General features: G+C 36.3%; 1 protein-coding gene across 2 annotated transcripts in view; it reads left to right on the top strand.

The window, feature by feature from the left end:
• Positions 1-386: 386 nt before the first annotated feature.
• Positions 387-12,044, top strand: part of NUP155 (nucleoporin 155) — a 66,822-nt gene continuing 55,164 nt past the window's right edge. For both annotated transcript variants that reach the window (XR_002891290.3, XM_024120276.3), the window contains exons 1-4: positions 387-654; positions 3,239-3,376; positions 5,219-5,315; positions 7,972-8,042. Coding sequence is in view for 1 of the 2 variants with exons in the window: in XM_024120276.3 (XP_023976044.1) it covers positions 498-654; positions 3,239-3,376; positions 5,219-5,315; positions 7,972-8,042 (463 nt within the window). In the remaining variant the exon portion in view is untranslated. The remainder of the gene's footprint in view (positions 655-3,238; positions 3,377-5,218; positions 5,316-7,971; positions 8,043-12,044) is intronic.

The following is a 12,044-nucleotide window of genomic DNA, read 5'->3' as shown; positions in this document are numbered from 1 at the left end:
TCAGATCCAAGCGCGCGCTAAACCCACCAGAACCCGAGCAGCCTGCGCTGCCCCCGCACTAACCGGATCCCATTTACCCGGACCCAGCTCCCTCCTTCCTCCCCACCCCTACTGACTTCGCCCCATCCCGCCCCATCCCTCCCCTTCCCCAGTCCCTCCTCTTCCCCAGTCCCTCCCCTTTCCCCTTCCTCCCTCCTCCCCTCCCTTCCTCCACTCCCACCACCGATTTCTCCCTCCGCCCAGAACCAACCAACCTCCCGCTCACTAGCTCCACCCCCAACGTCCAGCCCCCTGTAACAGCTTCCTCTTCCCAGCGCCGAAAAGCTGGCTTCAAATTCCCCACCCTATGAACCGGAAGTGCGTCATGCACTGGCGCCGGGGCGCTTGTTTGGCGCGCGCGCGCGCTAAGCTTTGGGGCTGAGCTAGCATCTTGGGTTTTCTCTTATTTCTTCTTTATTTTTGACTTTCTCCGGTCGCTGTTGTCCCCGGTTTTCGATATGCCGTCTTCTTTGCTGGGCTCGGCAATGCCGGCCTCCACGTCGGCTGCAGCCCTGCAGGAAGCTTTGGAAAATGCGGGGCGGCTCATCGACCGTCAGTTGCAAGAAGACCGCATGTACCCGGACCTTTCCGATCTGCTCATGGTGTCTGCCCCAAGTGAGTGGTCGTTGCCCAGTTGGTGACTGTTTCTCAGCCCAAAGGACTCTCGTCTGACTCCCTAAATAGGTCCTTATCCGCTGGGTGAATCGGCGAAGATATCCTGAGATCTGGGACGTTGTTTGCTGCATTTTGAAGGGCGAGAAAGAGCCCATTTTCAATGTTTTTCCTTCTCTCAGTTTCTTCATTACAGGCACTTGAGAGGATAGGAATGAGGAGCAAGCCCCCATTTGAAGCAGAAAGAGGCAAAGTTTCCAACCTTAATGAGCTTTTCATTGCCTACAAGTGTGTATCGCTAAGACCAGATGAGAAGGATCCAATTCTCATCCTTGTTAATACCTCATATTAATGTTGGAATAAAATTGAAGAGCATACGAAGTTAATTTGGAAATTTACTATGTTCCCTCAGAGATATGCTTTATTATGTATGGAGTTAGTGTAATATGAAGTCCTTAAAGGTGTTAAAAAGAACTACCAGCGGAATGAAGGAAGGGGACAGGGAAATCAGCACTGATGATGGGTGAACAAGGAGGGTAAAGCAGGTTTTTGTGCCAACAAAGAGAGATGTCCGTAAAATATTCTGTTTATCGGTTTTAAATTAAGGCCAGGCTTCTCAAGGCATATAGAATCACACAAGTTGCTAGAAAAAAAAGTGACTCTCTTTGTGAGGTGGAAATTGGAGAAGAGTAAATAAGACAAAAACAAGATTTTTGGTAAGCAAGAACCAAGATAATCTAACCAGGTTAATCTGCAATGTAAACCTAAAAGACAGCTCTGACGATTTATAAAAAGTCATTAGTTGACTTGTAATCAGAGAAAAGACAGAAACAAAGCAAAGAGTATTTACTCTTGACAGCTACTTACCAGTGGACTTGTCTTAAAAGAACTGAGTGGCCTATTAGCAACTCTCATCCTGAATAGCACTCTTCCCTTTGTACTCCTTATTTCTGAAAGCAAGGTGTAAAAACAATCCATACATTCTGGTCTTCTCATCGTATCTGACCCCAGTCCAACCTATCCACCTTTACACACATCTACCTCTTCAACCAAATTTCCTTTCCCTCTTCCATCCTATTCTTGACCTCCTTGTTCCAGTTATACCGAATTTAACAGGTTTTCCATAAGAACCCCCTCTTCAGGATTTCATTTTACATGTACTATTCATCATTTCTAGAATGTTCTTCTTTGCCTGACAAGCTATTCTTCCAGACTCCATTAAATACCACTTTCTCTGTGAAGGCTTTCTCAACAAAAAATAACTCTGGTGAGGTTTATATCCTCACCAGAGTTATTAATTCCATGCTTTGTCTTCCTACTGCAGTTTAACATGTGTAATGTCCTATTAAAATTATGTTTTAAGATTAAATGGAACGTCTGGGATTTGCTTCAAAAAATACATTAGGGAAAAAGTGGATAGTGACTGACATATGACTGGGCATGTTACTGGTAATTTTTGAAGCTGGATATTCAATACATAGGGATTGATTGCGTTCTCTAGTTGTATAAATTTTAAAAATTTTCATAATACATTTAAAAATTTGTTTTATATGTCAGTTTCCCCCAACATCTTTGTACTTTAGAGAGGCTGAAAAGTGCCTGAGTAAATAGTAATAGTAAATAGTCAGAACTAAAACACCTTGTTCAGGACTAGGAAGGACAGGCTGAATAGACCAACCTGCTCTTGCCCTTAGTGTCTGGGCTTTAGAGGAAGAGAAGGTTGCCAGTTGAGAGCAGTTTATGGAGTAGTCTGATTCTCTCCCACTCCCTCCCCAATAAAATATCGCTTTAGTGGCATTACAGGCATACCTCATTTTATTGTGCTTTGTTTTATTGCACTTTGCAGATACTGTTTTTTTTAACAGTAGATTTGTGGCACCCCTGCCTTGTCAGGTGACAGCATTTTTAGTAATATTTTTTAAATTAAGGTGTGTATATTATTTTTTAGACATAATGCTATTGCACACTTAGACGTCAGTATAGTGTAAACATAACTTTTACGTGCACCGGAAAACCAAAAAATTTATGTGACTCGCTTCTGGGCATGTTCATTTTATTGCACTGGTCTGGAACCAAACCCACAACGTCTCTGAGGTATGCCTTTATTTGTGCATTGGTCTGAGGGTGGGGGTTGGATAAATAATGTGAAAAGGCATGGATTGTTTTAATCTTTAAATTTTTAAGTGGGAAAGGAAATGCTGTTTTTTCCCCGGTCAGTATTTTGTTTGTCCACAGTTGTTTTTATCTGAGAATAACAAAGCGGTTTTATAATTTTTTTCCCATTTCAGATTAGTAAAATAATAAGAAAACACTATAAATTTTTGAACTAAACATTTCTTTTCTTATGGAGAAAGTCTTTGTGAAAGATAACCTTCTGTTCAGTGTTGAAACCAGTAATTGCACCCCATCTTAACATTGGAATTTCTCAGGCATCCTTTGTGTCAGATCAGAACTACTTTATTCTCTCTATACCTTTAGAACCAGATGCACAATTTTTTTGTAGCTTGCAATACTTCTGTATGCCCATTTGATGCCCAATACATTATTATTTTAATAAATACTTTTTTTAAAATTTTATTTTTTGTAGATAATCCCACTGTTTCTGGCATGTCAGATATGGATTATCCTCTACAAGGACCTGGTTTGCTGTCAGTACCCAACCTGCCAGAGATCAGTTCCATTCGAAGAGTTCCTCTCCCACCTGAACTTGTTGAACAGTTTGGACGTATCCTATTACTTTGTATTTAACTCTTTAAAAAATTTAAAAATTGGTATTCTCATTATTATAATTCTAGTTTTGTGTTTAATTAGCACATTGTGTATCAGTTCATATAAGGTTTTATTTAAAATACATTTTTAAGTATGTGGGTAGTTTGCCACGTGCCTAGAAAATTTCATGTAAAATTGAATGTTGAAAATTGAGTCACATTTTAATTGTTTGGGGACATTGAGGAGAGTACATTGTTTACAAGCAACTCTGCTGTTTTGAATGATATATGGCAAGGCATTACTTTACAATTAAGTGCTATACAGGGAATTTTTTACTACCACTCTTTTTCATTTCAAAGACCCATGATTTTTGTTTTTATTTTGTCCTGTATGTTAACATTTTAAAACTGGGAAGTGGCTCTGAAAATATTTAAAATAGAGCTGCAAGGTATTTTCTCCTGGAAATACCCCCCCAAAAGTTTTTGGTGTGTTTTTACACTTACTGGTGTCTTAGAATTGAAGTTTATAATTTATTGTATTTCTGAGGATTACAGTAAGAATCTGTATCTAAAGGTATAAGAAACTGAAGTATTGATACTAATGCCATCTTCATAGACTGAGAAGTTAGAGGAGTTTTCTTATCCTCTAAAAATAAGATTTTATTTGTTTTTCTTACAGTGTGGCATACCCTATAAAAGGACTATATTTATAGTTCTTTGCTAGGAAGCTTTTATAAAAATCAGTCTGTAACTCTCATAATAAAGACATCAAGATGCTATATAAAAATTTAATCTGACTTTTAAAAGTATGTTAATCTGTTCAGGGTAGAGGGCTTCATATTTCAATACAGTGTGATTTAGAAAAAGAAATGAAAAATTAGGGGAAATGCTTGTAAAATAAATAGAAAAACTAGTAAAATCTAATCTATATTTTCATTGTTTCTCTGAGACTTTGTAAAATAGTGTTATTAAATAAATAATACACCTTATCATTTACTCTACCCTTGCTTAGTTTCTTAATATTCTTTAATTCTCTGGTAATACTATACTCTCTACAAGAGATGTTTCTTTGATTCGGAAATAATTTTGTTTTCACAATTGTTTCATCTTATAATTACGTAAATAATTCTTTGTCTATTTTTCAGTTTATACGACGCTTTGTAGATTGTCACCTGGCTGTGACTTTAGCATGCCGACTGTTTTTCCTTGTTTTTTGTTTTTTTATAAATTTATTTATTTTTATTTTTGTCTGCGTTGGGTCTTTGTTGCTGGGTGCAGGCTTTCTCTGCTTGTGGCGAGCAGGGGCTTCTCTTGGTGCAGAGCACGGGCTCTAGACTTGCAGGCTTCAGTAGTTGTTGCACGCGGGCTTCGTTGCTCCGCGGCATGTGGGATCTTCCCGGACCAGGGATCGAACCCGTGTCCCCTGCATTGGCAGGCGGATTCTTAATCACTGCACCACCAGGGAAGTCCCTGTTTTTTGGTTTTTTTTGTTATTTTTTAATCACTCTTTTATACCATTGGAAAAACTGGTCCAGTAAAACAGTTTATACTGTTAAAGTCCAATGGTATTACTCAGAATCAATATTTTTTTAAGTTAGTAATGGCAAAAACATTACATTTGTTAATTAGAGTACATTTTAAATGGTCAGATAGCTTTATTTAGAAATTATAATAAGTATTTCTGTCATGCACTGTGGCTTTCATTAAACTCATTGGAAATAAAGATATTTCATTTGCTCTTTTGATTGAAGAGTGAATGTCATGATTTTTTAATCATACATTTTAAATCAAAATCTTTTGAAACAAGTTTAAGAAAGATGAGATTGAAATCTTTCTACCTTACATCCACACTACCTCAGATATGCAGTGTAACTGCATGATGGGCGTGTTCCCTCCTATCAGTAGAGCTTGGCTCACAATCGACAGTGACATATTCATGTGGAACTACGAAGATGGGTATGTATTTATGACTGGTTTGCTTTAGCATGATTAGAATTTAAATTATCTTTATTGCAACTAGTATTCTACTCATTAAAAGCTGCCTGGTTTATCTTTCATTCTTCTAACATCCGGGTCAGTGCTTCTCAGTATACGTACCAACCTGGGGATGGGGTTAAAATGTGGATTATGTTTTAGTCATTAAGGCTCAGGAGTCTGCATTTGTAACAAGCTCCCAGGTGATGCTGGGGATCTGGGTACCACTCTGAGTAGCAGCAGTCTTATTTCCCAAACTCCTATAATAATGATAGTCTATCAGTAATTCTTTGAGAGACAGTTTGAGATTTTTAAAGACCTCTGTTTTCCCTGCATATCATGGAGTGGGAGGATGTTAGTTTTTTGAAGTATCTTAACAGTTTTGTTATTCTGTGGGTTTGACCTTGTGTAAATTAAATGTGTATAAAAGAGTCTGAGTGAAGGCCCAAGGCATTCTTGCTTCAATAAAGTTTATTGATCTGATGATCTTACTCTTGGCTATTTGGAGAAAAATTTTACCTTCCAGTTCTCCATCATATTATCTTTAGGTGAGGGGTGAGATAACCAGAGGAAGATCCATATTAAGATGTTACTCTTGCTCCTGAGTAATTAACATACTTGTTAGAAATATACACAGTGTCATTGAATCAAAATTGACACTATATAAGAACCTGTAGCTTAAACCATTTTTGTTTGGTGTATTTTTTTTAATTAGAAATTTTCCTAGCTATTTTTATTGTTGAAATGATATATAGTCATAAGAGTAGTGATATAAGGTTGTGATTGTTCTTCATGTATCATGAATGTTGCCCCAGTTTGTTATATTACACATAACATATTCATTTTTATACTAAAGAGTAGAACCTGTTCATTTAGGCATTCATCTCTTCAAGAAAACCTAATGCAAGAAAATTACAAAATAGATAAATGTGAGAATAATTTCGTTGAAAAGGGTTTTCACTTTAATGAAATTTTTATATTTCCACTGACTTTTAACGTATTCATTTAACAACCACATTGAGCTTATCATGTATCAGACACTTTCTGTGCTTGAACAGTACTGAATAAACATAGTCCCTGCCCACATGGAAAGTGTGGTTCAACCTTATTGTGTGTTCAAACTAAACTCATTTAAAAAAAATTATTTGAACATTGTGTTTATTGAAAAAAATCAAGGCACAGGTACTGGATATAAATCTTTACTTCCTAAATTCAATTCTGTAAAAACCTTAGCCTTAATTTCAGCTATTCTGATAGCTTTCTATTATAAATTCCAATTCCATCTGGATGATAGAAACGTAATGTTCAATTCACTGTTCTCTAATCCCCAGCTCTCCCAATATTGTTGTTAGTTCTGGGGGCTGTGTCAGTTGTTGAAGGAGCCTGTGTAATTCCACAGCATTGGGAAAATGGGGAAACCTGGCCCCACGTAGGTTGCCATGTAGGTGTTTTCTGTCCACTTGTGTGGCCCTTTGCAGGACAACCAGAAGTTTTCCTCAAAGTCTGGATCATTTTTTTTTCTTGGTATTTATCCTGCTTGCTGTTCTCTGAGCTTATTGGATCTAGGTTTGAAGTCTTTGTTATTTTTGAAAAATTTTCAACCATTGTCTTATTAAAGTATTTGTTCTTTCCTGTTCTCTTCCTTTATCTTCTGAGGTTTGTTATACTTTTGTTAGACTGCTTGATGTTTTCCAACAAATTTTGGATGCTCTGTTTGGATGCTCCACTTCTTTTTCTCTTTTTATTTCAATTTGGACAATTTCTATTGACCTTTAACTTCATGTTGACTGATTCTTTTGTCAAGTCTACTGAAAAGTCCATATAAGACATTCTTTGTGCTGTGCTTTTTATTTCTAACATTTTCACTGGCTTATTTCTAATTATTTTCATTGCTCTGCTGAAATTCCTTACCTGTTTATACATATTGCTTATCTTTTATTAGAGCCTATACTATATTGATTATATTTATTTTAAATTTCCTGTCTGATAGTTCAGACATCTGACTCTGGTTCTATTGATTGCTTTGTCTTAACAGTGGGGCTTTTTTTTGCTTGCTTTTTTGCTCATGTTACTCAAAGCCAGACACCATGCATAGGACAGTGAATACTGCAATAAATACCCTTTATCCTTAGAAATGGGCACGTCTCTTCCTTTGCTAGAGCCTAGCAGGTAGGCCTTTATTGTGAGGGAGTTGACTTTTTCCAAGTCAGGAGTTAAGCCAAGTTTGGTTTTGTTGTTGCAGTGGTTACCTTCAGTGGACCACAGGTTTCAAATTCCTTTAGAATTATTTTGCACTTAGCGTACAGATTGGGTTGCTGGATTTTTTCTCAGTGTTCCTGTTTCTCCCCCAGCAGTAGGCTCTCCATGTGAGCCTGTTCTTCTGAGAGGGTCCTCTTGCCCCTGCCGCAGCAATAGATTGTTGTTACTTGAGACTTGCAACCTGGTGGGGAAATGTTTGGAATGGGGACCAGCATTCCCCTTTTTCCTGGTTTATGCTTAGCCTTACGTAGACCTGTGTGCCTGAGTCTTGGAACTAAAACAGTTTTGTTTGCTGGTTCATTATATTCTATAGTCTTGAAGAACATCATAAAACTTTTTCCTTTCCATGTATAACATGTTTTTCTTCAACTGTTGACAGAGGAGACCTTGCCTATTTTGATGGACTTAGTGAGACTATTCTTGCTGTGGGGCTTGTGAAACCAAAAGCTGGTAAGAAATAAAAATACAAAGATTAAATTATGTTTGTACATAAGATTCCAAATGTTTTAGGACTAAATGATATCATATTTTAAGTAATTAAATTTCCTATTGAAGTTTTGTTCTAAATTACTTCTTATTAGAAATATAAAAAGTGATTAGGAATATTTAACAATTTACTCACCTTATGGTATAAGTGAGTCTGCCTTTAAAATTGTTAAACTATAATTCTTGAGTTTTATCTTGCTTTTTGTTAGTCTTTCTTGATTTACCTAAAGTTTTTTGCATTGTACATTTTTCACTAATTACTGAATTTAATGTTAAAACCATTTTTGTCTCTGTATTTTTTTAGTCCTGAAAGCCCATGGAAGTGAGAACAGAGTTCAGAATAAATCCTAAGTCACGAGGATTGTTTAACTTACAATTTCAACTTCAGTACACTAGATCTTTTATCATAGCCACTGAAAAGCAGAATTGATTGATTTAAATTTAATATACATCACTTGAATGCAGCTTCCTACAAGAGGAAATAATAGATGAAATTTACTTGTTTACAAGGCCTAAATAGGAATTTTGAAGGTCACAGCCATTTTGAAATTATACTAATTCACATAAATATAAACATGCAGTTTTATACACTGTTTTTATGTGATTGCATTGGAAATGTATTTCCTTTACATAGAATTTTAAAGCAGTCTTTACCCAGCTGTATGTTTCTCTATCTTGTTCCTTAATTTAAAAGTTTATTCATATACAAGTCAACACCTGTTCATGCTCTCTATCATAATAAATATTAATTGTCCGTCTGAAACAAATAGTAAAATTTTGTTATATTCAAATGTAGGTTTCAGTACAGAATTGAAATGGCATAGTCTTTGATTTGGCAGCAAAGGTGTTATCTTTGATAAGTTTTCATAAAGCTCAAGCTTTTTAAAATCAAATCCTGAAATATCAGGTATATTTTGAAGTCATTAAGTAGAAGGTCTGTGCCTTCAGCTTTATTGACTTGAAGCTTGAAACAAAAAATTGTGGCCTTTGTGCCCCTTGGTATTCATCAGTGAAAGTAAAACCAAGTGATAATAGAAGCTTTGTTGAATTTTCTGACATTTAACACCCAAACGTATACATATAAAGACATGTACATTATTATAAGATAAGATATAGTTCCTTTTATTCTTATCAGTGACACACTATTTTTGGATGTTATAACATGAAGAGAGTCATAATTACACATAACATCTCATACCACTCCATACTCTTTAAAGTTAGATGATACCTTAGAGTGAATTAACATTTAAAAATTTTGTTCCTGGTTTAATGCCCTCTCCGAAACTGTAAATTATCCAGCTTTGGTACATAAACTCATTTGATCTGTAAACTCATTTCTGTGTCTATGAATTTGACTATTCCAGGAACTTCATATAAGTGGAATTATATAGTATTATCTTTTTCTGACTGGCTTGTTTCACCTAGTATGATGTCCTCAAGGTTCATAGCTATTGTAGGATATGTCAGAATTTCCTTTTTTTTTTAAAGGTCTAGTAATATTCCATGTATATACATACCACATTTGGTTTATCCATTTATCTGTTGATGGTCACTTGAGTTGTTTCCACCATTTGGGTATTGTGAATAATGCTATGAACATGAGTATACAAATAGAAATTTTTATATTGTAGTAAACCTAAACTGTTTTGTAATGTAACACTGATTTTATTTTTATTTATTTACTTTTTTTAACATCTTTATTGGAGTATAATTGCTTTACAATGGTGTGTTAGTTTCTGCTTTATAACAAAGTGAATCAGCTATACATATACATATATCCCCATATCTCTTCCCTCTTGCATCTCCCTCCCTCCCACCCTTCCTATCCCACCCCTCTAGGTGGTCACAAAGCACCAAGCTGATCTCCCTGTGTTATGCGGCTGCTTCCCACTAGCTATGGGTTTTACATTTGGTAGTGTATATATGTCCACACCACTCTCTCAATCTGTCCTAGCTTACTCTTCCCCCTCCCCGTGTCCTCAAGTCCATTCTTTAGTGGGTCTGCATCTTTATTCCCGTTCTGCCCCTAGATTCTTCATGACCTTGTTTTTTTTTTAGATTCCATATATGTGTGTTAGCATACGGTATTTGTTTTTCTCTTTCTGACTAACTTCACTCTGTATGACAGACTCTAGGTCCATCCACCTCACTACAAATAACTAATTTCGTTTCTTTTTATGGCTGAGTAATATTCCATTGTATATATGTGCCACATCTTCTTTATCCATTCATCTGTTGATGGACACCTAGGTTGCTTCCATGTCCTGGCTATTGTAAATAGAGCTGCAATGAACATTGTGGTCCATGATTCTTTTTTTTTTATGGTTTTCTCAGGGTATATGCCCAGTAGTGGGATTGCGGGGTCGTATGGTAGTTCTATTTGTAGTTTTCTAAGGAACCTCCATACTGTTCTCCATAGTGGCTGTATCAATTTACATTCCCACCAGCAGTGCAAGAGGGTTCCCTTTTCTCCACACCCTCTCCAGCATTTATTATTTCTAGAGTTTTTGATGATGGCCAATCTGACCGGTGTGAGATGATATCTCATTGTCGTTTTGATTTGCATTTCTCTAATGATTAATGATGATGAGCATTCTTTCATGTGTTTGTTGGCGATCTGTATATCTTCTTTGGAGAAATGTCTATTTAGTTCTTCTGCCCATTTTTGGATTGGGTTGTTTGTTTTTTTGTTATTGAGCTGCAAGAGTTGCTTATAAATTTTGGATATTAATCCTTTGTCAGTTGCTTCGTTTGCAAATATTTTCTCCCATTCTGAGGGTTGTCTTTTGGTCTTGTTTATGGTATCCTTTGCTGTGCAAAAGCTTTTAAGTTTCATTAGGTCCCATTTGTTTATTTTTGTTTTTATTTCCATTTCTCCAGGAGATGGGTGAAAAAGGATCTTGCTGTGATTTATGTCATAGAGTGTTCTGCCTATGTTTTCCTCTAAGAGTGTGATAGTGTCTGGCCTTACATTTAGGTCTTTAACCCATTTTGAGTTTATTCTTGTGTGTGGGGTTAGGGAGTGTTCTAATTTCCTACTTTTACATGTAGCTGTCCAGTTTTCCCAGAACCACTTATTGAAGAGGCTATCTTTTCTCCACTGTATATCCTTCCCTCCTTTATCAAAGATAAGGTGACCATATGTGTGTGGGTTTATCTCTGGGATTTCTATCCTGTTCCATTGATCTGTATTTCTGTTTTTGTGCCAGTACCATACTGTCTTGATTACTGTAGCCTTGTAGTATAATCTGAAGTCAGGGAGCCTGATTCCTCCAGCTCCATTTTTCGTTCTCAAGACTGCTTTGGCTATTCGGGGTCTTTTGTGTTTCCATACAAATTGTGAAATTTTTTTTCCTAGTTCTGTAAAAAATGCCAGTGGTAGTTTGATAGGGATTGCATTGAATCTGTAGATTGCTTTGGGTAGTAGAGTCATTTTCACAATGTTGATTCTTCCAATCCAAGAACATGGTATATCTCTCCATCGATGTGTATCATCTTTAATTTCTTTCATCAGTGTCTTATAATTTTCTGCATACAGGTCTTTTGTCTCCTTAAGTAGGTTTATTCCTAGATATTTTATTCTTTTTGTTGCAATGGTAAATGGGAGTGTTTTCTTAATTTCACTCTCAGATTTTTCATCATTAGTGTATAAGAATGCCAGAGATTTCTGTGCATTAATTTTGTATCCTGCTACTTTACCAAATTCATTGATTAGCTCTAGTAGTTTCCTGGTAGCCTCCTTAGGATTCTCTATGTATAGTATCATGTCATCTGCAAACAGTGACAGCTTTACTTCTTCTTTTCCTATTTGGATTCCTTTTATTTCTTTTTCTTCTCTGATTGCTGTGGCTAGAACTTCCAAAACTATGTTGAATAAGAGTGGTGAGAGTGGGCAACCTTGTCTTGTTCCTGATCTTAGTGGAAATGCTTTCAGTTTTTCACCATTGAGAACAATGCTGGCTGTAG

The sequence above is a fragment of the Physeter macrocephalus genome, chromosome 8 (genome assembly GCF_002837175.3).
Source record: "Physeter macrocephalus isolate SW-GA chromosome 8, ASM283717v5, whole genome shotgun sequence".
NCBI lineage: Eukaryota > Metazoa > Chordata > Mammalia > Artiodactyla > Physeteridae > Physeter > Physeter macrocephalus.
This window is presented reverse-complemented; position numbering and strand designations above follow the sequence as displayed.